The following is a 27,704-nucleotide window of genomic DNA, read 5'->3' on the forward strand; positions in this document are numbered from 1 at the left end:
AGACTCTTGGTATGTGAAATATTACAGAAATTAAAGAGGTGCACTTTAGGTAGAGGAAGTTGGGGAGCCTTGTTGCTCGGAGGTCACTTTGCAGAATTGTTTTCTTACTCACTGAATTTGTCTTATCTGATGGTCACTTCCAGCTGTTTTCTCTGCAGTAAGCAAAACGGAAAACTAGCAAGCACTGACCTTATTTTATTTTTATTTTTTTAAGTGCTCTGAAATGTAGTTGGAGAAAGTCGTAGGAAAGTTGTGGACTTAACATCAAGACAGTGGAGGGAAGCATGGCCATATTAAGTTAGAAAATCTCCATCTGAATCCTTTTAGCACATTACACAGCAATCCACAATGGAGATGCCCTGTAGCGGTCTCCAGGGTTTGTATTGGAGCTGTTCAAGGCAGTTTCTAATTGGCCGTCATAGCAGATATTTATATGGAATCTAAACCATGCTGGTCATGTGGTCTGGGAACAGCATTAGCTACAATGACTCTTTGTGTCTGTTTAATGCCATTAATGTTTTACAGACCAGTGCAAACAGATGCATATTGTACACAAGATTGTCTTGTGTATAATATTGTTTTGGTAGGCCTTTTATATTCTGCTATTAGTCACACTTGGAACTGTACAGTATTGCAAGAAAAGGTGAACCCTTTGAAATGAACAAATTTTGCACTGGTTATTCACCGAGCCAAGTCACAATAATGGACTCACACAAACTAACTGAATTAAAAACAAAACAGAAAAACCCATACATATGGTTGTGCTTTTCATGTGTATGCGCCACACATTATTTAGTAAAAACCTGCAGTGTTTAATTTGGGATCGATTTAGGGCTGCAGTGAGGACAAAGTACTTAACAACCAAATACTTCTGTTGGAATTTTGAGTAACAATAGGGGAGAAAACCATCCTGCTACCACCCTTGTGCTCATTGGCTTTGGAATTTCTCTTTATAAGGATTATATTTGCCCTATTCAAAATGTCCCACTGCTTTCTCTCGATCCCCAGATGGATAGGAAGGTTTTGAACTTTGTCATAGGCCAACGCATCAATCATTTGTAGAATCAATCATAGCAAGTAGGAGTCCGTCTAAAATACTTTTTGTGTGTGTATGTGTGCTGCATAGACCAGCTGTTGTTTGACCCACAGTGTCAGAGGTGATATTTGATGCAAAACCTGAAATCAATATTGAAGTGGTCACTTTGTGTTCAATATTTATTTTATGTATCTGGTTAAAGTGCTCACTGCTCGTGCAGTGTTTAAAAGCCACTACTTGTGAAGTTACTTGGATTCTGCTGTCATTCATTACGATAATTACAATTAATTTAAAGTTGTTGTTTTTTTTTTTTTAATGAGCATGAGTTTTGTGAAAATTAAACTAGTTCTTGTTTATTCTACACAAAATGATATTGCTGCTTCTGAAGAGCTGCTCGTTATAAGAGTATAACATAATTGTAGATTTACTCTCTAATGTGGAAGTCTCCAGATATATTTACAAAACCTTTTGATACCACTTAAAAAAAAAAAAAAAAAAAGTAAAGTAGGTATTTTAGGCAGTGTATGGATCAAGTCTTCAATTCATTAAGAATGAATGGGGGAAGCACGCACCTACAAATGTTCTAGTCTATCCTTGCATGCAGAAAAAGAAGGTGGGGAAAAAAACTACACCTAAAGTATTGTCTAGTGTACCTGTCACAAGAGCTCCATCCTGACTTGTTGATAAGCCAGGCAGTAAATGTCCAGTCCTAAATAATTTGCAAATGTGGAGTATGCAAATGATGCTATCTTGCTTTTCAGACCAAAAGAGGAAATACTTCTAGTGAAACACCCAAAGGACTGAAATCCAGATCTGTTCAAATAATCCATCCAAACTATTCTCCTTCTTTTATCCTGAAATACACATTATCATTTTGTTTGAGGGAAACTTGCCTTGTTGTTGTTGTTGTTGTTGTAAAGTCGACAGTGGTCCTTTTGTTAAAGTGTTTGCAGTGGCAAAAAACAAACCAATTCTTAATGTTAAGATTGGTCTGAGTAGCCTGCTTACATTTCAGTCTTTGAAAAATATAAATGGAAATATAAATGATAAAAAATATGTTTTGAATTGGGTATTGGAAATCGTCTAGTTGTACTCGTAATGGTGCTCGTTACCAGATTTCTTGTGTTGTGACATTGTTACCGACTAAATTAGAATCCGGTTGTTCAGTGATGACGCGACGAATCCTACTTCCGGGTCTAAAGTAGTCTGCGTTTAATATGGCTTTTATGTTGTTAACATGTTTAATGCTATGTATTTTCTTCTATTTGATCTCAAAAAGCTCCTAAAACAGTCAGTGATCCCTGTTGACCTCCCTCGGCTTTTATTACCGCTAATCATTTATTTAAGCTCAGTTTTTAAAACCTTAGGATGTAACTACAGCCCAGCCCATGCAGCAGTATATGAATGACTAACTTTGTATTGTAGATGAATTATCTCAGTTCCTGGCTGAAGTTTGGTCCTTTTACAGCATCCTGCCATGCGATTACATTTGTTTCTGACCACCGAGAAAACTCACGTTAACTTTTATCGAGTGGAAAAAAAGTTAGCTTGTTTATATTATGCTAACATAGCTATGTCGCTAGCGGTCACGTAGCACATCATTATATACCAGCTAGCCCAACTTCAGTAACCCTACAAACGTCACTGCTGTTTAGTTTTCTGTCTTCATTTATGCTGGAAGTGATAAGAAAGCTGTATGTTTTAATTTGTTTCCAAAACCCCGCAGTCAGGAAATGCTATATTGTATTTAGATAGAAGCTAGCGAGCTAACTCCCTGCTAACTTCTAACTCCGTTAAATGTCATAAATTCCGTTTTCATGGATGCCTGGATGTTAAACTCAATTGTTACACCTGGTAGAGCAGAACGCTGATCATTTTATTAAAGATGAAAGACTTTAGACAGTTTTTCAACTCTCAGTAATGCCACAGTGATCGTTTGATATATGGACCTGCAGCGGAGTTTAGACCCAGACACGGCTAGTGACGTCAGACTTAACAACCGGATATATATTTTTTTGTTGCCATTACAGCAGCATCTTAAAACAAATATTCTGCACTTGATGAGCCCACATTAAATTAACCGAGCAGATTGTCATTTCTGTGTTAAGACAAAGTGGATTTGACTCTGAGGCCAGCTCCTAACCTTATTAAATCCGTCATTATAAATATGATCTGATGAATGTAGCTTGCATGTGGTCTCTGTAAAACACAGTCCTCTTTCTGCAGGCCTAATCTAAAAGGATGTGGCGGTAAATGTGTTTAAATAATTAGACCTGATTAATTGAGCCAGCGTTGATGAACAGAGTTAATTGACAGTCTAAATGAGTTGAGCAGGGAGATGTTGATTGGGTGGGTTGTCTTTAAAGTTATTGGGCCTAATGAATCATGTTTCAGTTAGTATTTGGTCATTTGATAGAAAATTGGATTTTAAAATCAGGAATATTTTCTTTTTTCTTTTTTCTTTCTTTCTTTCTTTTTGTAAACGGCACGGGTTTGCTTTGCGTCCCTGTAAGCTAACAGCGTCACACATACGCACGGTTGCTCTCATTCCATTATTAAAGAACAATAGAAAAACTCTCCCTCTCTCCCTCTCTGTGGAGTGTTTAGTTCAACAAATCCCCATCTCCAGCACCACTCTAACGATACTAATTGCCAGTGTAATTATGTATTGATCGGTACTGTGTGTGTGGGTGTGTGTTGCATACATCATTACCTCTTCTTCACTTCTTTACAGGCTCTTAATACAGCTTGGATACAGTCAGAGTTAGAATTTGTTAAAGTATCTTTTGCTGTTTGGGTCAGCACTTTAAAGAGCCCGATCTCCCACTGCTGGTCGCTGGGCAGCTCCATCAGAGCAGTCAGAGGTTAAGTACTTTGCTTAAGGGCACCTGTGGTGGTTGATGGTGGAAGTATGTTATTCATTCACTTTCTACACCCATATGTCCCAGCTGGGCTAATGGGCCTCCTGATCACATGCAATCTTCTCCTTTCTAACTGTGCTTACAAAGATACATTTTCAAGTGACAGTGTACATTTATGAGTGAGTGTGCATTTCGTATTATCCAGTAGGCAATATTTCTTCTTCTTCTTCTTCTTCTTCTTCTTTCTATTCAGTTGGATTATGGTCTAAACATGTGGTGACAGCTTTTGGAAGCAGTTCTCTGAATAGGCGCCAACTCCTTGAGGTTTCACCGTCTGCCTGGAGTGCACTCAACATAGAAATTACCATCCTGCTACCAATGAATATGGAATTGATGCAGTAATTTCTTTTTCTAAATTATTGATCAGTTAGGATCAAGTAACACATCCTAGAAAATGGCTAGAACGAATCAAAAGGAGAAGGAAAAATAATAGATGGCACACAGGACCAAAATGATTTTTTTCCCCTGTGGATAAGCCCTTGGTTTTAAATGAACACTCTTTCCTCATGGTGACGTTAATGCATCATTTTTGTCACATGCTGGGAAACAAGGTTGTTGTCATAATTGACACATAATTGACACAGTGGTGTCACACCTGACATTGGTGGGGGTTTTTTTTCCTTCTTATTTTTATCCTAAACATAGACGGATGTGAGCTTCTAATTTTGGCTCGTTTCAACATATGTTCTTAGCATATCAAGTGCAAATTTGTGTTTGTAAAAGCTATGGGGATTAGGGTGTGTTATTTCTTTTTCTTTTTTTTTTTTATTTCTTTTTGGCTTAGAACAGGAAATGTTATATTTTGAAGATAAATGAAATAACTGTCAGATTTACAGAATAATCCAGAGCTCACTGTGAAATCCTCTGAACTTTTAAAGGAGTACTTTGGGGGAAAATTGATAAATTCTCTGTCTCTCTCACACACACACACACACACACACACACACACACACACACACACACACACACACACACACACACACAGAGCGTGTTTAGTGACTGCACTATAATAGGATGAGGTATAAATGCATGAGGGGTTGAATAATTCCTTTAACTCAGAGATGAATTGCTTTTGATTTTTGGAAGCAGAACAGAACAAAAATAGTTGTTGCATGAGCCAGTTTAAGGAATATGAAAAATAACAAATTGTAACCACACCACCACCTTCTTCCAGTGTGCTTATTTTCCATGTGACTTCACGTACATCATTCACTTGTGTTGTTGAAGCAGACTGCCATATATCTGGGGGAAATCCTCTAAATATAATTTTTGGTGTGTATTCAAATAAGGTCTTTATTTCCAGCTGAGAACCTCTAAGCCCCGTCACTAGTGCTATACATTACGGAGACCTGAGTGAGCTATGCTGGTAAATAATTTTGAAATGGTAGGCCAGTATTCTGTTTGCGCGCGTGTGCCTGGCAGTTACACATGAATTCTTTCCCCTTTGCTTCTTGCTGTATATTGCCACATGAAATTAATTTCTGTGTTTCTCTGGGGGGTTGATGTCGACTGTCTTTGACTACAGAAATAAACACAGCACATGCACATAGTTATGATACCATGGATATCACTGTAAGCCACCAGGTAAAAGGTTGTTAGGCTGCTCTCTTGGTTAGAAAATCAGCACTTCCAAGTATCCTTGCAAGCACATGCACACAAGCTCAGTAGCACTTCTTGTGTTTATTCTACTTGAAGAAAGTCCTGCAGTGCTTCCATGAGTTCAAAACCCTCACTGAGATTTCTGGGTAATTTATGATGCTGCCCTCTCCCAAAACCCCTCACTCTGCTTGGAGGCAGTCTCTCACACTCACACACACACACACACACACACACACACACACACACACACACACACACACACACACACACACACACACACACACACACACACACACACACACACAGTGTATGCTGGCAGATGCAGGTACCGTGTGTGTGTGGGAAAACTTCATCAACATAGGACAGCAGAGGAACAGCCAGCACTTGTGGTTGATGCCGCATATGTTCGGTTTCCTCTTCATACTGCTGTCTGTCACTTCTTTTTGTTCACTTCTCTCTTTCATTCTTTCTCATCTTCTCGCACCCACCATCATAAAAGTAGGCCATCGTTATAGTGAAATGCATCAGTTAGGTACATGTCATGTTTCTGGAAACGCATTTACGTCTCTGTTGGCTTGATGAGGAGACAGCTGATGACTAGTGGGGAGAGAAGCATTTTCTTTTTGCTGCCCATGATAAATACACACACACATACATGCGCACGCATTCAGAAACGCACAAAAGCACACACATGAACGACAGGCTTGTCTCGAAACCACGCCGTCAGCATTAATGCCAGCCAGTTTTTGTCCCCCTCTCCGCTGTCCTCTCCACTCCTTTACAGAGCATTTATTTCCTCTTACTAACAGGTTTCTACAAAGAAACATAGTGCCTGCTACTGCAGCAGGCTACCCAATTTATTTGCCTGTTTCTAAATGAACGAGTGTTTTGTGTTTGCCGCCCATGTTTCCTCCTTCCTTAATTGCCATAATTCACAGCAGTGTTTTCAGTCAACAACACTATGTATGTTCCCTTACATAACCCCATGTTGTACTCTGCTGTTTTCCATATGTTTCACTCAATGGAGGTGACTATTGACAAATTCCACTTGAGGCTAGTCTGTGTGCCCAGACATATTTTCCTGACTTAATATGTTGAAGAAATGGCAATCATGGGGGAATGATTATTCAACCATTTCCTTTAGGCCTGGCCATCCAGCGCACATCTGTAATCAGTCTGTTATTGTGGGTGGAGCTGTGTGCACACGTGTCTGGAGCCATATGAACATTTTCACTCTATTTTGCCATTTTGCAGCACGAGATGGGTGAAGCGGCTCCGCCTTCTTGAAGAAATACAGTTGTGGTTGATGAACATGATTACGTAGGGTTGTAGAGACCACTCTGGTTTTATGTGTATAATTGTTCTCAATACTTACTAGCAGTATTTAGGTCGGACAGTTCTCTGCCACCATGAGTATGAGCTGCATATTAAGAATCAACAGCTGGAGAGAATTGTACAATTGTGTGTATTCAATAACCCATAAAAGATCGAGTAATAGTCAAATCCAACAACAGTTAAACAGTTAAAAGTTATGTTTGTTGTTAATTATTCAATCGATTTATTTTTGTTTGTTTGTGCAAAACCATCTAGTAACTATCTGGTTCTCCTTGTATCTGATTATAATAAACTCAGCAGATGTTGATTGGAGCTTTGATAAATTGTTCAGGAGGTACATTTTAAACATTGTATTTCCAATAAATGCTTCTTCACTTAGAAAAAAATAAAGTGACAATGATCACGTCATTAAGAGCCATCAGCTTCTGTTTGCCTTGAGCACAGCACTCACATGTTTTTTTTTGTTTTTGTTTTTGTTTTCCCCCCCTTTTCTTTTTTGAGAGGGGGGACTTGAGAACAGGCCAAGTTTCTGTGAAAAGCAAATCCACAAATTCATTCAGTGTGCACCGCAGGCACCCTGTGAAAATCAAAACAAGAAACCTCCTCTTCTGCATTTGTAAGACCCTGCTGCCAAAGTCAGCGGAAGGTTGTTGGCTTAACTCCTTCGTCCCCGGCGGAGCTGCGTGTCTTTGAAAACACTGCGGAGCATTACATGCAGTCTCCAGCCAGCAACTCTGCAGAGACCACAAAGGATGGAATATCCTTTCCATACTAAATATCAGCTCCAAATCACATGGGAATCTTTTAGTGTGTTAAATTGCAGAACCCACATCAGAGTGTAGCCTCTGTTAAAATGCTTTCCGACCTCAAGGGAAATGCTTTCTATTCCATGCTGATCTACGCTGTTTAAACCTTTTAGACCAGCAGGAATTGTATACCACCTTTACCCCCCCAGTACCGCAGAGAGACCTGTGTAGGTTATAGGGCTGAACGATATATCGCATTTGCGATAATATCGCGACATGATCAAGTGCAATTTTCTAACCGCAAAGGCTGCGATTATACTCTGGACATGTCCAAATTCATGGGCTGCATCCTCCTGAGGCCGCATTTGTAGACCGATTACGTCACAGCGACGCGCCGAAGGCTGTCCAAATTACTACCATATCCCAGAATTCATAGCGCGGCCCAGCCAAACTCCAGTTTCCAACAATGGCGGCCGCTACTAAGTTTTAAAATTACTCATACTAATCTTTCTGGGTCACAAAATAAACTTTTAACATATTTTCAGGCGAGAAAGTAGTTGTGTAAACATCAAATATCTGCTCGGTTTATCAAGATATCCCATATTTGCAAAAGTGCTTCGACGTTTTCAGAGGCGTCTGCTACCCACCAGCTCGACAGCTAGCCGGGAGCTCGAGGGTTACTGATGCGGCCGAGAACGGCACAACTCCCGGCACATCATTTTCAGATCACCGCGGAGTTTCGCTGCTCGGGTTAAACGTAATATATAAGTCACTTAGACAACCTAAAAATGTTATTGTTGGGCTTTTTTCAGTGTTTTGTTTGTTCGTGAGTAAATCGGTTTGGCTGAGATTAAAGTTATTAGATTAGATAAAATAAAACTTTATTAATCCCCCGGGTGGGTTCCTCCTTGGTTTTCACACAGCTGACTAAACGTCAAACAGAAAACTTATTAAACAGAAATATGAGACAGTCGAGAATTTACACCAGTGTCTGGTTATATTTTAGATAGCAAGAAGCAGACGGCTGAGTTTAATAAACTCCACCGAGACAGCGGTGACGCTAATCAGAACTAGACCGTCCAATTTCACGCCTTTAAATTTTAAAGGCGTGTTTGTGTGTGTGTTTATACAATTGCTATTATGTTTGCACTTTATGTGTAATGTTACTGACTGCAGAGATCAGTAAGATGTGTGTATTTTTTATTTATTAGTTTTATTTATTTAATATTATTTTTTAATTGAATGACTGTCTAGTAGTTCACAGATGTCGAAAAACTGAGTGTGGTAAAGCCACTGATTTTTTTTATGTATATTTCTGCAATCTGCACATTGTACTGACTTTCATTTTAATGTTTACACCAGGGTTCCTTGTCAGCACTTTATGCTCAGATGTTTGTAAGCTAAAAATAAACTATTGTGTATGTTCAAATATACTGTTGTGATTGAAGAAGTTAAATAAAAATGTCAGTCATCAATTCATGAATCACCTCATGTCATCATAACAGAGGTCTGTCTTCCAGGAAAGAACAGTTTAAAATTAATGTAATATAGTATTGGCCATACTATATGATGTTGTGGCATGAATAAGGCACGGCGGGACCACGGAGCGACGTTCAGAGCCAACTTTATTTGATTCACGTCACACCACCACCAACCCCTGAGTCCCCGTGTTTTAACACGGCGGGCGTGATTGCGGATGCCGTGCAGGTGCGTCCGCACGGCCCCGCAGACCACGCCCCACCACATACCCCCATCGCCCGATTGAGGCCGGGGAGCAATCTGGCCGAACCTACTCCCCCCCCCGCGAACTGGGGCGAGACTCGGCCCCTAAACATCGGCGCCCCAGCCCCTGACCAAGCGACGGGGAAGCGTCCGTTCTGGTGGCCGCCCGCGCATCCAGCGGCAACGGCGAAGCTGGTCCGGAGGTCGGCCGCGTAGCAAGCGGACACGGCCCCACAGGCATGGCCGTGAGCTCCTGCACACAGGCGGCTGGGCAGACGTCAGGCGCGCAGAATCGACTGGTGGCAGCGAGGCTGGACTAGCCAGCCCGCCGATCCCCGGCCTAGCGGGGCTGTCCCGCTCCTCTGCCTCCAACTCCGGCTGCACAGGCTGCCCTGGAGCAGGGACCTCCGTCTCCCCGCACAGCTGCTCCGCCACCGCCTCCGCCACTCCCGTTTGGAGCGGCTCCCCGCACTGCGCCTCCGCCCCCAGCAGGCACAGCCCCTCGCCCACCTCTGGGTGGAGCGACTCCTCTGCCTCCGGCAGGTGTAGACCCTCGCCCGCCTCGTCCTCGGCCTCCGATTGGAGCGGCTCCTCCACCGCTCCCGGCAGAAGCAGCCCTTCACCCGGCTGCTCCTCCTCCTCCGGCAGGCTCGGACCCCCGCGTGGCTCGTCCACCACCTCCGGCTGCCGAGGTGACCCACACGGCTCCTCCACCGCTTCACTGTCCTCGGGACACACTTGTGGGGGTGGCGCCCAGGCCCAGAGCAGCGCTGCCAGCTCTGCCATCTTCCCCAGGTGGCGTTCGCTCTCCTTCCGCAGCTCTTCCTGTTGGCGACGCACCTCCGCCGCCTGCTTCCGCTGGGTGGCCGCTATTTCGGCCACCCTCTCGGCCAGCTCTTTCCTTTCCTGGCTCTGGTAGGTACCCGCCATGCCGCCTCCTGGGTTTCGGTACCAATGTGGCATGAATAAGGCACGGCGGGACCACGGAGCGACGTTCAGAGCCAACTTTATTTGATTCACGTCACACCACACCACCACCAACCCCTGAGTCCCCGTGTTTTAACACGGCGGGCGTGATTGCGGATGCCGTGCAGGTGCGTCCGCACGGCCCCGCAGACCACGCCCCACCACAGATGTATTGCTTGTCTTTGTTTAATAATACAGAAGACAAAGACCTTAAAAAATAATCACATATCGCATCGCAATCGCAATATTGGGGCAAAAAATCGCAATTAGATTATTTTCCATAATCGTTCGGCCCTAGTAGGTTACTGTGTGAGCACTTGCTAATGCCTGTGTTTGTAATGGTGGTTTGTGTATTAACCCTTATAGAGTCTTGGGGCAACTGTATACAGTATTTTCCACAGTTGGCCTCCTCTAAAGAAGATACATTAACCTTTTTAGGTCCTGCCTCTTAGGCTTGTACATCTTGGGATTTTGTGTGTGTGTGGTTGTTTGTGTGGAAACGCTACTGAAGACACATGCACTTCTTTCACATGACTACATGGTTTAAAATGGTTGGCCCTAGTTTTTGTCATATGATGTGTATGAGGAATTATTTTGTTGCTTGTAACCACATCTGCTTGCTCAGGTTGAAAGAATGTCTCGGTTTATTGTGTGCGCATGGGTGCTTATATGTTTGTCTGTCAGTCGCCTTTGTTGTGAGGGATGAAAGTGCCTTCTAGCCATCAGTGGTTACTAAAGAAAGTTGTTTCAGGTAATGGTTGCGTTTGCTTCTAGCTCTCACTTCGTTAAATGCACACACTGCCATACACACAGAAACCCCCATTAAACTGACCCCTTTATTTGTTTCCTTCTACCCTGTGACACGTTAGGGCCAAAAAAATGGGGAGTAAGAAGGGGCAAGCACTTTGTTGTCTCGAGTTGATTGTCCTACCACCTCTCGGAGGACTTGGTCTAAGTGGGCAGATGTGTGATGGACAGAGGGCTGGAGTTGGTGACTTTGTGAGAAATGGAGAGAGAAGGGGTGGATGAAAAGAGAAGGTACAGAAGTAGAAAAGGACAGGGAGGGAATATTGATGTTTGCTAAGTTACTGTAGTGGCTAGGAGGAGACAGAAAAAGAGTGAGAAGGAAGAAAAAGGCAGAATAACGTTTTATTGACTTGTGCCGAGCTGCAGGCAATTTAAGCAGATCAGGAGGGAGTGGGTGTTATCTTTTCTCCTGTGCGGATCAATCAGATGATGTAGTGATAAGACTATGGATTACACCGCCATTTACACGCTCCCTATGTATGTGTATGTGTGTGAATACAGCAACTCACACGTTTGCCGGCTGTGGTTAAGTCGCAGATGCACAAACATTTATTCTCTGTTAATAACAGCATCCAAAGTGGACTTTTTTTGATTGGCGTTGTCAAAGAAAATTGATACTCATACACTAATCATTGCTAAAAATTACTGTCTGAGGTGATAATCAATTTCTACAGCAACGATGCTAACAATGCTGGCTAGGGCTGCACGATATTAGGAAAACCTGCGATGTGCGATAACTGTGATCAATACTGCGATAACGATGTGACTTGCGATAAAATAAATAGCAAAATAAAAACAAAAAATGAATACATAATTTCCGCTTTACTGCAACAGTTTTATTTAATGAAAGCTGCTGTATTAGCAGTGTAACAACAAAGTGCACTTTAACATTGAAACATTGCCCCCATAAAAAAACATTGAGGCTTGAATTCTGAAAGACATCCTTCCTGGTCTCTAGAATTAGTTTTAAATAAACATAACTTAAATTATACTGCAAATTATCTCAATGCAGTTGTTCATCATTTTACCACTCACCAAGTAGTTATGATGCAAGTCAAAACTGGAGAGGAAACTTGACTGTAGTGCTTGCGTAGTTTTCAGCTTGGCTCAGTTCAAACATGACGGTCTTCCGGCATGTTTCATACATTTGTGGAATGGCGACATGGGAAAAGTAGTTTCGTGAGGGGATGGGTATCTCCGGTCCACTTTATGTATCAGACTGGTGAAGCCCTCTCTGCTAACTGTATTTATAGGCATTGTTAAAAAATGTGTAATGGCCTCTGTTATTTCTTTGTAGCGCTTTGACGTTTTCTCATAAGGAGTTCCACTTGAAAAACTCTGATACAGAGACGGCTGTTGGACTGCTGCGCTCTTTGTCTTAACATTAGCAACCTTTGTTTAGCTACCCCTGTCTTTCTGGAACTCTTCAAACAGTTCTCTGTGGTTGTATTGAAGATGATGGTGGAGATTAGTCGTGTTTCCTCTGGTGGTTGCCACGAGTGTTCGGCAAGTTTTGCAGAGTACCTGTGTTTGGAGAACGTCGTCTTTATCAAATCCAAAATGCCTCCAAATAAGCGAGGTACTATTTTTTTTTTTTTTTTTTTTAGGCACGAGTTCATAGTCAGTAGCGTTCTCGTCATGCGTCTCGCTCTCAACCTTTACAACTCTGACTCGTTGCTGCAGCGTTGTTCGCTCCCCACCTGCGTAGGAGGCGGGCCTCTAATCCATTTGATTGGTTAATGCCGTGAAGGGCTCTATTCGACTGGTCAAATGTGTAAAGGGGTTTCTTTGATTGGTAAATTCTTTAAAGCACGTGTGTAAACATTTTAAGGTACCCAATTATCGCACTTTACGTCGTCTTTTGCGATGGGCCCATCGCGCAGGCTGATATCGCAATGACAATAAATTTTCGATTTATTGTGCAGGCCTAGTGCTGGCTTTGCCTCCTTCAGTGAACACACAACTTCACACATATCTGCTGCAGACAGCCAGGCACACTAGCAGCTGAAGTAGTTGACGTTCTTGACACTAACAGACACTTAGGAACTTAAAGAAGTGAGTCAGGCTCCAGTTTGAGAAATATTTAAGTTTTAAACAGTTATCATGAATGTTAACCTGGCCAGCACACAGCATACCGTTTAACTCTATTAGCAATAATCCAATAGTAATATTAGCCAACTGTTATCACTGTGGTAGCGGCTAGTGGCCGGGCTCATAACAAGTGATAACCTTTGCTGTGTAGCTCCCATATTAATGTTATCAGTCCTGTACGTCTGGAACTTGACAGTGTAATTATTTTTAACAGGATAACAAGTGTTAAGCTTCTCTTAAAGTTCCACATTGAGGCTGAGAAAAGTCTGAGCTCTTAGATGGTGTCAGCCTATCTTACCAACTTCATCTCATCAGCAGCAAAAACATGGTGACAAGTCACCTGATGCCCAGCACTACTTCAGACAACCTTTTTTTTTTTTTTTTTTTTTAAACATTTATTTTGCACTAGAGAATTACTTTGATTGGCCGTGACAGTTATTGGTTTGGTTTAATTAATCACTTATTGTTTGGATGTACAACAATGTAGAAAATATAGCTTTCAGTTTCCCAGAGTTTAAGTGGTTTTCAGGCTAGTTTTCATCTGATCAGAAGTTTGGGGGGGGGGGGGAAAGATGTTGATAATGATGAAATAAATAAGGAAACATTGGTCACTTTTCTTGCGTGGGAAACTAGAAACAACAGTCACTAAATGTTATCCATCAGATTAATGTATTAATACTTAACCCCAGTGATACCTGATTGATATCCTGAAACTGTGTACAAAAATGTGCAAATGAAGTAAAGCATTTATTGGCTGTGGCATTTTAACCCTGCTTCATGGATTATACCCTGACTGTGTTTGTATGTCATGACTGGTTAAAGCATCATATGGGTCAGTGGATTGCCTGGGGTGATAGACCCCTCGTGACACTGGAATGTTCCAGATATTGTCACATAGTCACCATCATTACTGCCGTGTCACCACCATGACCGAACACTGTGGAATAAAAGGGGTTTGCATGGTGGGATTGTGCTTTAAAGACAGCAGTGTGTGAGTGTGAGTGAATAACCTCAATTTCAATAATCAATCAACAATCAAATATGTTGGCCATTCTCACTGAATATGGAAACGTGCAGCAAGTTGACTTTTAGGCAGCTTAGCTGCTTTTACGAATTGTTTTTAAGGGCATTTGAGGAATTCTCAGAATAGGTGCTTCACATGCGGCTTCCATAGTATGAGACCACATTAGTTTAGAATTTAAAAAAGGCATTTCTTTGAATATAAAAGCTAATTTGTAGCATTTTTAGAATGTGTCCTTATATGAATTCATGATTAAACGGAATCTATTTATTGTTTTGAAATGAGATACTTTTCCATTTCTTGTTGTAAATACCACTTTAAAAGCACAACAAATCTAAAGAATTCTCTTGTCAGACAGAAAAACATTCACACAATCACCCCAAACATCACAACCTACATTAATTTGTTTTCTGCTGAACAATCTGCTTTAGATCAGAATAGAATTTTGAGTGCTTTTATTTTGTCTGATTCATTTCGTTGCCTTTCCCTCCTGTCTCTAGCCACTTCAGATCGACGATAACTTCTGTGGTCAGGACTTCAACCAGCCTCTGGGGGGAACCAGCACCATCGAGGGGATTCCTCTCTTCATCGATAAGGATGATGGCATGACTTCAGTGGCAGCGTATGACTACCGTGGCAACACTGTGGCGTTTGTTGGCTCACGCAATGGGAAACTGAAGAAGGTAGGATTGTTGGTGTGTGTGTGTGGTCTTTTTAAAATTTTTGTTTTATTTTTTTCTATCGATGCTGGTATTTCTTTTCCATTTGAACTGGATGGAATATGAAGTTGAAGGGAAATTGTGTGTAAGCCAAAAAGGCATTTAGATTTTTGTCGTTTATTTATTATCCAGTTAAAAGGAAGCAACTTTCTGGCAAATATTTTTTTACTTGTGAATGGTTACCAGCGTTTTGCCCAGTGATGCTTGTCAGTTCATAAGCTGTGTACTGGCGGCCTAATCGTTGTAGATTTGCATAAGGCACTTTGCTGATGCTTTTTTTTTATACTAAATGCAGTCATCACCATTTTTCTTGCTGGTGGCTATTTCCAGCAGGACATCCGAGTGTCTCTTTAAAACCTGTTCATTTAACAAGCAATTTAAAGCAAGTCTGCGCCTACTCTTTCATTGATTGTCATGTTTGTCACGTCAGGCATAAAACGTAACTGCTTTGTCCCAATGCCACGTACGGTCTTTTAAGAGCTCACCTTCAATCAATCCAACAGCTATGACTGGTGAATGGCTTTTCTGTTCAGGTCAGCTGTGCAGGGCTGAGGTGGATAGAGCTTTGGACAGGGATAAAGTGGTGATGGATGCATTGGTGGGGAAGAAGAAAATCTAAAGTGCATTTCTTGATGAAACTATTGTCCCTTTCTTTGGGTCAATTTCTTTGTGGATTCAAAGCAAGTTAGGGTTTATGTCATCGCACTTATGCGGCTGTTGCACCCTTTTCTGTAGAGGAATGATTAATGATGTGCGGTCATGTAACAAATGGACAAACCTCTGTGCCTGATTAAACTGATATAGCTGACCTTTTGTGATTGTATGTTAGATATATGTAAAATTTTCCGCAATTATGGTCCTTTTTGTGTAACAGTGTTGTGTTCAATCTCAGCAATTGTTCCTTTGCGTGTGCGCGCGTGTGTGTGTATCCAGACTATGGAGGACAGAGCTCTCGGGGTAAATGGTATCTCATTAGAATTCACCCCATTTCTCTCCACACTGCTCAAGACCTGTCATCCATTCAATATTATGAATGTATAATCAGCCTGTGTGTTTGTGCACTTTTAATACGAGTTTATGTATTCACGCAATGCTTGTGTGTTTGTCACTCACAGTGTGCATAATAATGCATCGCGCTTGCGATGGCATGGGTTCGTGTGTGCACGCATGTGTTTGTGTTTATGAGAGCGCATGAGACGGCAAACAATACAGTGTCGACTAAGATTCAGTGCCGTGCATTTGTCAAAGTGACACCCATTCACTTAGCTCGGCAACAGTCCCTTTATTTATTTAGCTGTTCTCACATGTCTTTTCTTGTGTGGTGTTATGCACTCTGACTGAGGTATATACGTGTGTTTGGAGCATCACCTGGGGAAGAGACTGCTGCAGTAGGTTTTGAGATAAGTCGTTTTCATGTGTGTGCGCGGCATCATGTGTGTGCGTGTGCGCAACAGCAGAGCCAAGGAGCCCGCGGTTCTTTTGGCTGCCTTGTGTTTCAGTCAAACCCAAAAACAACTAAAATAATCTGGTCTTGGAAAGGATTCAGTTTGCTGTGAAGGAACAATATCTAAAACCTGACGTTGGAGCATGCACAGACATGCACACGCGCACACTCACTCACTCACTCACTCACTCACTCAGACAGCAGCCATAAAGAGGCAGATGAAGAAAAAAAAATGGAAAAAGAGCAACTGAATTAATAGTGTGTGATAACAGATTGTTGGGTCCTCTGATTGTGTGCGTCAGTGTTTCTGTAACTGATTTTTATTTGTGTCATTATCCTTTCAGTAAAAGCACCGTCTGTTTCAGGGCGAGTGTTAAAGTTTGTGTGGACGAGTGGGAGTCCATGCAGGCCATGAAGGAATTACTGAGTATGTTCCTGTTCTTACACCTTCCTCAGGAGAGCATTAGTGTTGAATGTTGTTTATATAGCTCTGCCTGAGGGCGATGAAGGGAAAGAGGGGCAGAAATAAGGAGAGTATTGGTTGGCTGGATGAATTTGCCTTAAGGAGACAGCTTGCATGTGTGCTTTTCAGGTGCGTTTTAAGAGACATGGAAAGGTATGATTGGCAAATCCGAAAAACAACAAATCTGGCAGTGACTGTTGCAATAATCTTAAATATAACCAACTAATGTTTGCCAAATGGATCCACATTAATCTCCTGGGAGAGTTTTGAGGTTTAAGGAACATCACTTTACCTTAAATAACTTTTTGTTCACGTCTTTATTGGCTAGACGTGAAGTGCTTTGATAATCTGTTATATCTGCACTCAGTCTATTTTTAACTAACTATAATGTTCAAGGTTTTCCAGAGCAACAAGACAGTAGCATAAACAACATGTTTTAAGCACTAATGAAGTCCCTCTGTGCTCTGTAGTCTCTCACACACTCGCAGGAGAAGCTTTTACTAATGAGTAATGGTTTGATGGGACACCGACATTAGAGAGAGAGAATCAGGAAGGAAGATGGTAAGATGAAGGAGATATAGGAGGTTAGCGGAAGAAGAAGGGGGAAGGAAGCGATGAAGAGAGGTGATGCCCTCTGATTAACTAATTTCAATGGTCATCTGAATACTGCTGTGGTCAAGGGCACAACTGTTGACCGGCTATCTGCTGCACTTAATTTTTAGGATTAAAAGCTCTGATTCTTTGACGATGTGATTATGTCTGGGTGCTTGGCTCTGCCTGCCATCGGTCCCTGTGTCTTTGTCAGCTTTATTCTAGTTTACATAGTGGACCTTATTCACTCCTCTTTTATGCCTTTCTGTCTGAAGAAGCATTGTAACAAAGCTGCTGTGGTTTGTTTAGCCAACACATTTATAATGATAAAAGTCTGAGTGATTCTCTCAGCCACTTCTGTGCTTTCAGGCCCCGTTGAGCAGTGACAATAAATGGGCATCAACCATGACACACTCACACATACGCTTGCACACATATGCACCATCTCAATAGGTGGTCTGGGGAGATGAGAGAAGAAGGGAGGATTGCACTTGACAATCTAGTACCTATTGTCTGCTTTTGGTGCTGCACACACACGAACACTCAAACGCAGGTTAGGATTCCTCAGCTGCACCCTCCATCAGAGGCCAGCGCGAGCCATCTGCTATGTATATAGGGCCAGTGTGCCAGGTGGTACGAGCCCCAAGTGCTCGATGTGTCCCCCATTGTGTCCATGCCAGGCTCAGGTGTGTGGGTGCGGAGGTGCCGTTCAATGACCATTCATCAGTGCATCAATTGAGCTTCCCCGCAGTTTCTGACAGAAGTTAGAAGACAATATAAGACGAGCGTAAACGACCAGCATAAGAATAACATAGTGAATGGGACAAATAAGGCCTTACACTACATGTTACTACATGAAACACATAGGTTTATAGATGTAACAAACTTCAACATAGCATTTTAAAAATCCTTTGAATATGAGAAATCATTTTTTGAAAATCCTCTGACCTGTCCAGGGTGTACCCCACTGCTGAAAAGCAGCTGGCAAAGGTTCCAGCTCCCCTGTGACCCCGAATTGGATATGTGGAAGGAAACTGATGGATATTCAAAGCAGAGAGTGCAGTGGATGATGGTTTGAGAGCATGTCTTGGAGCCAAAAAATAACATGTTTGACCCTACACCTAGTAAGTGTTTTCATTAGCTAATCAGTACAGGATCCGTTGAGGTGTATTTGAAAGCGAACATGACCGAGTATTTGTTCTGTCACCCTGCAGCACATTGTAAAAGCTAAGTGGATGACTGCGTCAGCTAAGCAGCTGCAATCTAAACATTAAGTGGCAGATGGGATTTCACATGTTGTTGCTGTTGTACACACAGCAGGCCTCATGAAGCCACAGTTAGGTTTATGAATTACAGATTTTAAGTCTTTGAGTCTCATCTTCAGTTTGAGCTTTGTCTAAAATTACCTCAGCAAATGTTCTAAATAATATTTCTCACTGTCAAATTTTAAGAAAAACTTAACCCACACAAGTAACTGTAACATAAAACTTGCTCCAGCTTTGGTGTTAAAGATTATCCCCAAAAGCGATCTAATGATCTAAAGCTTGCATCTTTATTTTTCTAACCTATTGAAAATAACAAAAAAATGTTTCATCATAGTAAAGATAATACTGCAGAAATGAGGTTTAAGCCGTAACTACACCAGTGAGACAGCATTTCAGGGGTTAATAAGAAGTGACAGTTTGTCATTTGTATGTGTATATTGCTGTGTGAAGTCACTGATGTATTCCACTGGGGCTGCCGGTGTCACCGTCAAGAGACCATGTCATGGCCTAATTGACTGATGATTGTTATTCTACTGGTGCATAATGCTGCCCTGTCCAACTCCCCTGTGTGTGTATGTGTTTGTGTGTGTGAGGCTGTTTTTAGTGCTTTGCATTTAAATTGTTGTTCCAGCCTTCTCTTTGCAGACAGTGCCCAAATAGTAAAAAACAATTATATATAAATAAAATAAATAAAATAAAAACACACATTCTGAAAATAAAGTAGTTGCTTGTCAGGGAGGAATGATGAAATAAACATCTGTCTTTTACTGATTCTCTATTTGTGTCGTCGTCTTTTAATTGAGAATGTGCAGAAAATTACAGTCTGAAAATATGGTACATAGACTTTGTTTGTTCGTGTGTGTGTGTGTGTGTGTGTGTGTGTGTGTGTGTGTGTGTGTGTGTGTGTGTGAGTGTCTGAGTGAGAGACTTCTGTGGTTTGTGTCATCATTTGGCTCAGCCTCCCAAGCCACGAGTTGTTTGGCCCGGGCATGAGCACAGAGGCCAGCTTTGTGCGGGCTCTTGGTGGCCCTCGGTCATTAGTTCACCCAACTGCATGGGGTCACACAAACGCACGAAGCGGATGAGAAAGCGACGGAGGAAATGGAGATGTAGCTGATTGTGAAAGAGATTTGATATGGCAGAGGCTGTGGAGTTATGATCAAGTTCCCTAGACAAAACGGATAACTTGCACTTTGTATTTAACACCAAGTTTTTCCACCTAATTTAGTTCTCTCCCAGCGTGCCATCAGTCTTCCAATCTAATCATAATGTTCTCATATTAACAGCTAAATGTATCATTTTCTGCTACAATTTGTTCCCTCTGTGCTGTCAGCACAGTAAAATGGTGTTTTCCCAAATAGCCCAGTTGAGCCACAAATGTGTGAGACGAGCCAGGAATATGCCGTAGGACCACTCATTTAGCACGTAACCTCAAATGAATTTTGCCTTTGTTATTCTAACCGTGGCTAATACAGTGCTCAGAGGACCACAGATGGTGATTTTATTGTTGTTTTTTGTTTTTTGGGGAGTGAAACTTGAACTATATGCATATTATTAAAGTAATGTAATGACCATTATAAGGTCTTACTTATACCGACGCAGGCAGTGGACAATGAAATATGTTTGACAATCTAAATCTCCAAGCTTAAGCTAATGTGTCTGTGTTTGTGTGATTGTCGCTCAAGCAAATGGATATCAGTTGTCTCTGTTCATTGCCTGCCTGAGTCTTTCTCTCATATGTAGGTTATCCTTGCATATGACTATATTCATCCTACAATAGCATTCTGCATCTCTCCGTGAATGCACTCTCGCACACGTCTGCACACACTCGAGCCTTTGGAGGGTGTCATTGTAGATTCACACTGTGAATATACAGGGTTTGTTCACTTCTGCTATCTCTGCTTTTGCTCATTGTATGAGCAGCAACCATATAGATTGTTGGATAATATAAGCTCTAACAATGTCTAAAACTCATCCATAACCCTCAACTCTGACTAGTGTAACAAGCACAGTGAGTAACAGGATCATCCACTGCTTCCTCACTTTGCCTCTTTGCTTCTGTTCTCTGCCTCGTTTTCTCTGTTTCATCTGCTGCTCACATATTCTCTTTCTATCTCCTTCTGTGATCAAAGATTCCCCTCCCTGATAATAGCTGAGCGTTTGTATGTGTTGAGATGAAATGGCAGTGATCGCTATTTCTCTCTAATCATTTTCTCTCATTAAAGTGAGGAGTGTGCGCATATGCACTCCGAATGCAAATAAATATATGTACAAGTGTACATGTATACAGGAAGTTTGCATGTATAAAGTTTGCGTATGCCCACGCACACACATACATGCTCTTTCCCACTCCAGAAAATAGGTTGTAGCACTTAGATTGTAAGGGTAGACAGTAATGAGGGGTCTTCTTAAAAGATTTAATGCCATACCATCCTTTACACATGCATGATTCCATCCAGTCTCATTAAACCAGGGGTCTAATTCTGCACCTTTTTCCTGCAAGAGCTTCATATGCCATAACGAGCCATATTTCCTACCTTCCTAACAAGCTATGGTGACATTAAGAGGCGATATGACTTGATAGTTCACTCTCAAAACCTTAACAAATGTGTCTTAATCTTGGCACCAATCTAGTCCTTTAACCAAAGCTACAATAAATGTTTAAAGCTAATCATTTTTAAAGAGCAAGATAAGTTACAGTGGGCTTCTGTGTAGGCTAATGCCACAAATGAGAACGGTTCAGTCCTTGATAATCTCAGCGCTAATGCATTTTAGCTCAGTTCAACTGTGTGTGACTGCACTGCACAGCACTCATTCACTACCTCTGCGTTCTCTCCACAATTCACTACTACCAGGGGTTAATGAGCCAAAGTGGGGAGTAGATGAGAGTGGGGAAAAGCCAAGAGAAAGGGATACAGAATGAAAAGAGAGAGCAAGGGAGATGAATTATAAATGCACCACGCTAGAATCCATTTTTAAGGGAAGATTAGAAGAGTCTGGATGCAAGCTGGGATGCTCACATGATCCAAGTGAGGACGAGGCCAGCCTGTTTCTAGGTCATCTCCATTAGGCATCTCGGGGTGGAACATCAAAGAGTCCCTGCTCTCCATATGATATGTGTGTGTGAAAGTTACATGCACTTTTTAAAATTGCACTCAGTTTTACTGTACAATAGTGAAAATCACAATATACTGTTGATGCGCTTAGTGTATTTTTTCCAGCAAATAATGATTTTCTTTAAGGCATCAGTTCCATAGAATTATAGCAGAACTCTGTCTATGGCAGCTGATACAGCCAAGAGCACACCTGGTGGATGGCACAATGCCAGGACTCATGGTGTCATTATTTCTGACAGGTCACACACGCACACGCACACGCACACACACACACACACACACACACACACACACACACACACACACACACACACACACACACACACACACACGCACTAGAGGGAATATCATAGCTCATACTGAAAGGTAAAATGAGCCCATTCATGCAGGTATATACCAACTTGGAAACACACTGGGACAGCACAGTGTCCGGAGGTTTGGTCATGAGTGACACAGCAGGCAAAGATTACCTTTGGAGGCTATATCTCTCATACAGTCACAGTCACACAGTGTCTCATACGCTCATTCCTTTCCAATTAAACTCAGCAGCTCACAGTATGTATGTTCCTGGTTTTAAAAGAGACTGTCTTCAACTCGCTACACAGCTCACCACAAGCCCATTACAGCCACATGTGGAAGCTTAACCTCTTAGCCATTAAATGGAAGAAATCAGCAACTGTTTACGGACGGATACCCTGACACAGAAGTAGGACACATAATGGAAGCAGGCACAGCACTTTGATGCTTCTCTGAGAAAATAATAATAATAATAAAAAAAAAGATAATACAAGGATTCTTTTCCATCTCCATTACACCAAATAATGAGTGTAAATATGTGAGTTACTATCAAATTGGCTAATCTACTGTGAAGAATGCAAACGGCACTGCCGTGCACACACTCGCACACTCGTGCACGCAGCCTCCTATGGGAAACAACTGTAGCAGGCTTATCAGATTACACGTTGCAAAGCTAATAGATTCTTAATAGATTGTTTTTGATTAGTTCCTGTGGTTTAGTGACGTTAAGATGATTAACATTTGTGAGTAGGGAAACAAACACACATTTGCATTCACACTCACCTGCGTATATTTGCATACAGTGTTGTATGAGGTGACTGCATATTATGTTACTGTAATTTGTGAATGTCTTTTTCTGAAGTGTGTGACATCAAATGGACGTTGTAGGCTTTAGTAGCACTTCAAGGCCATGAAATTCAGACTGGGTCTCTCTGTGTTTTTTTTGTTTTTTTTAAAATGCACACACTTCAAAATACTTTTGAGATACACGAACAAAAACAAGTCCAAATACAACAGCTCCCTGCGTTTATCCTTCTCACACAGCATGATGGCATCTCCCGCTGTCTAACTAATTACCCCTCTGTCCTGTGCCCCCCCCAGGGGTAATAGCTTGAGCCTGAAACCTTGTCACAGTGTTAGCTGGCTTTGTATCTTGCCCCAAGCCTGCCTGCTTTCAGACCACTCGCCTCATGACCACTTCTGGCCATACTGCACTCACCCTGTGGGTAATCCTGTTAGCGTAAGAGTATGTGATAGCCAAGCGGAAAGCCAATTCCCCACACTGGTCTTATGCCCTCTGCCCAGTCTCTTAGAGTAACAGCTGGCTAAAGTGAACTTATTTCAGTTTCAGGACCAACTCTTGTTCCACTTTATCTAGGGTCTCCTTATTAGTATTACTGGAGCTAGAAAAAAAGCCCTGTTACTGGTGTAGCTGACCTTGTGACTTAACATTTCCGCCAGCTAAGTCTTTAAAAATGGTGAGGCACTTTATGTCCTTATATTCCCCATTTTAATCCCATATCCAAATTATGCAATTGTCTCCTTTTGGTAATTTATCCATCCATTTATTAAATTCAAATGTTTCAACCTGATTAATTAGTCTCTCTTTTCCATGTTTCTCTTGTTCCTCTTGCACTTCTTGTCCTTTCCATTTAGTCCTTCTGTTCTCTGTCTTTGCTTCACTCACACTATCGGTCTTTCTCCGTCTCACTTTTCTCCATGGAATTGGTCATTAGCTGACTGACTGAGCTGATTGCATCTATTCCCAAGGCTAGCATTTGTTTGTGCATCTTGTTTTTGTTTTTTTTTTTCTTTTAATTTTGTTCACTCCCCCCTCTTTCACTCTCTCCCTTGCTCCCCACCCACTCTCCCCCAGCAGTCATTCTTTTTCTCCTCCCAACTTATCTCACTTCATCTACCTTCTTTACACCCCCTGCCGCCCTCCTTTCTTGCACAATTCCATCTATCCCCTTTCTTGCTAAAATGGTCTTAGACACAAAGACTGGTTTGGGTTGCTGAATTAGCATACCAATGCACACAGACACTCCCAACAGTCGTCTCTATATCTTCTCTATAACATTAATTGCACAGTGTCATTCTAAATTGGCTAACACCAATTAAGCCCTCGCTATTATATTTAATTGGTCATTTAGCGTGGCTATGGTTTGAATGCTGTCTCCCTGGGAATGGTATAGCTGGCCTCCAGCAGCCCATGTGGCCGTTTCAAAGACTGTTTCCCCCTCCCTGTGGATTTTACAATGGCCTGGCCAGCAACTGCACTGCCAAGAGCCAAGATGGAGGTGTGTGCATGTTGTGTTCTTTGGAGGGGGAGTAACAAATGGTATGGAGAGGGAGAGAGATTTTGTTCTGTCTGCCACCTCACGCCCTCCAACCACCCTCACATCCCTCTCCTACTATGCTCCTCCATCCATGTGTTGCTGTTGGATTAGGCTAATTAAAGTACCGCAAGCGGGGTCCTCAGAGAGCACACACACACACACACACACACACACACACACACACACACACACACACACACACACACACACACACACTGTACACATTCAGTCTTTAATGAAGGCAGGCACAGATGCACACACAATTGGAAAAACAGGAAGGAACCATGAGCATAAGCCCCCATATGTACAAAGACATGCATCACACTCTGAAAGTACTCTAGCAACAGAGGTTCGTAGGAAAAAGCATTGTGTAAATATTTAATGGGCAGTTTTCTTGCCTTTTTCTACTGTAAATGAGCGAAAGATCACGTGGACCATAGACTGTATGTAAAACATGATTGTAGCTCCCCAGTCTGCCAAATAGGAACTATTAAAGCTACTTCATGATTTGACAGCTGAGTTTCTCAGGCAGATTCATCCCTTGCCTGTAACATCTGGATTGACCACAACAACAGGGCAACCGCTGAAATGCTGCACTTCACTAACCACTTGGGCATAGCCACCACGACAACACCATCTTTTATATAAAGTTTATGGTTTAAAGTAGTTATCTTTGAGTTCCTATATAGACTCAATTGTTTGTCATCAGTAAAGAGCTGAGCTTCAGTCTGTGCAAACCCATCCTAAATGGATCATCAGGAGTCCGTATCCACTTCTAGCTATAGCCAGAGGACTCCCAGCTATGCAGTAATATCCATAGGAGCCATGTGCTGTCTTATTTATGGGTCACTGGCAGTGAACCAGTGGCCCAGAAATAACACCACAACCTCTCACTTTAACCTTGCTGTGTGTCTGCATGTGTGTGCTTTAAAGGAATGGTTGACAGTTTTTGCCGTGTGGCACTGAAGAGTGTTTTCCTGTCTGTAGATCTTCTCTGCTTTCCTGTGTATATGTGGGTGCTGGTGTTTGTCTCAAAACGTTTGCATGTCACGGTATGCACTGATCTTTGAATGTCAATGAAAAATTTGTTCTCAAGATAAAAAAGAAGCGGGGGGAGAGAGAGAGAGAAAAGTACAGAAAGGTAGTCTTGTCACTGAGAAAGTGAGAAAGAACGAACACTTGGTAGGAATCCCTTCCGGATGTTTCTACTTTCAGGATATTGACTGTGTCTCTGGAAAACCGCCTGCTTCCAGGGAAACCTATTGGATTACTGATAACCTTGGAATTGATATGGCCAGTACACGGGGTGTTTAAGAGAGGGAAGGGACAGAGATTGTGGGTACACAGACTTCTTTGGTTAGCTATATTCTCTTTAACTGCTCTTTTGCAGTTAAATCAGTGATGGACTAATACACGTGTACTGTGTTGTTTAGCTTTCCATGCTCCTTAGTTGATATTTATCCTGCTTTGCAGTGGCAGGCTATGGCTTTCGTGGTCCCACGAGAGCCCCGTTTTATTATCGTACAGAAGATATCAGAGCATTTTGAGCATACAACAATAAGCACAGTCACACAAGTGCACACCCAATAATAAGGCTCCAATAACATAGAGGTCTTTACTCCAACTTGTCTCCAAATCCCTCAGCGCTGGGCCTGCTCCTCGGTTGCCATGGCAACAGTAGTCAGGGCAGCCACGGTTGGCAATAGTGAGGAAGAAGAACGATGAGAGAGAGAGAGTCACAGGGAGCATTGATGTTTGTGATTCAGCCATGGGATTTCAACGCAGCCACAACACTGAAACTGGGTTGCTGCAATGTTGCTGAATGTTAGAGTTGTGCACCACAACAGTGGGAATGCAGTTTCAGCTGGGGTTGGAAATAAGTGGGCTTGTAGGTCATGTTTACCCCTGTGTGCATTTGTGTGTGTAAGGAGAGAGAGAGGGATGTGCGAGGGAGAAATAAAATTGCAGAGGCAACACACACACACACACACACACACACACACACACACACACACACACACACACACACACACACACACACACACACACACTAACTCCTTCTGCACGTTCAGTCTGGCTTCAGGTGTGTGTGTATGTGTTCATTCATGCACTACACAGTGGCTGTGGACAGGATTCATTCTACACTTCATTGCTTTGATAGTGCATCTGCTTACAACTACAAGGTTTTTCTTTTTTTATTATTATTTTTAAAATTTTGCTGTAAAAATAAATCTTACACAAAGTTCTTTTAACATCTGTTAAAAGCTTGCCAGTAACTCATTTGACTTTTAGTATAATGCCATCCAGTTGAAAAACAATTTCCAGAAAGAAAAAACAACAACGAGCTATTGTTGTTGGGGAAATCTCTCCTCTGTACATGTACAGTGGAGAACAGCATAGCACAGAGTGGATGCACAGCAAACAGGCAGTTAGTGTCAGAGCTCCGATGGAAAATCCATAGTTTCATTACACTCCTAGTGGTATTAATGTGGCCAGGAGGCGACCAAAGCTCTATCATGGGCCCTAGGGGAGCCAAAATGGCTGCATTTAGTAATGCAGTGGAGGGAAGAGGAGGCAAGAGGGTCAAGACTGCCGGTGGGAATAAAGTGTGTTGGAAAGACAGAGAGAAGCCAGATAAAGTTCATGTGCAGTAACGGGCACAGCTGCAATTGTACCCTACTCACCTTTGGAAATTTCTGCAATGCTGTGCATGTGTGTGTGAAGGAAGCTCACAGTATGATTTGACATCAATGCTGTAGGTTACAATATGTTTATTACACAGATCCTTCACCGACTGTCACACTAAGGTTGACATACACATTTCTTTGTATACCTTGTTGTTTAAAAGGCAACTGTGTTTTGTTGTAGAATAGTACTTAGGGATATTTTGTAATTAAACTTTAAACGGTACCCAGACACACAACAACATTAATGGTGTATTACCATCCCACTTGGCTTGGTATGGCTGTTAACTGGCTCAGACTTCCTGCTCCTTTAATCACTGCCTAACACGAATGAGATCGCACCAGATGCAAGTGAATTCTCAGACTACACCCATTATTATACTTCGTATTTAATAAGGGAAGTTATAAATACACCAAAATTGAGTTGTGTGATAGGGCCTGTCAGTGGTAAAGGGGCCATGGACCTGTTGGGCCCACTGCTTTCATCACCCTTTATTTAGACCTTTATTCTAATCCCAACTCGGTGTTACAGTTCTGTAAAT

The 27,704-nt window shown here is 42.0% G+C and overlaps 1 protein-coding gene across 4 annotated transcripts in view; it reads left to right on the forward strand.

Moving 5' to 3' along the window:
* Positions 1–27,704, forward strand: part of plxna1b (plexin A1b) — a 185,316-nt gene that overhangs the window by 41,471 nt on the left and 116,141 nt on the right. For all 4 annotated transcript variants that reach the window (XM_026168467.1, XM_026168469.1, XM_026168468.1 and 1 more), the window contains exon 3: positions 14,745–14,927. In XM_026168467.1, the coding sequence (XP_026024252.1) occupies positions 14,745–14,927 (183 nt within the window). The remainder of the gene's footprint in view (positions 1–14,744; positions 14,928–27,704) is intronic.

This window comes from Astatotilapia calliptera, chromosome 5 (genome assembly GCF_900246225.1).
Source record: "Astatotilapia calliptera chromosome 5, fAstCal1.2, whole genome shotgun sequence".
NCBI classification, from domain to species: domain Eukaryota; kingdom Metazoa; phylum Chordata; class Actinopteri; order Cichliformes; family Cichlidae; genus Astatotilapia; species Astatotilapia calliptera.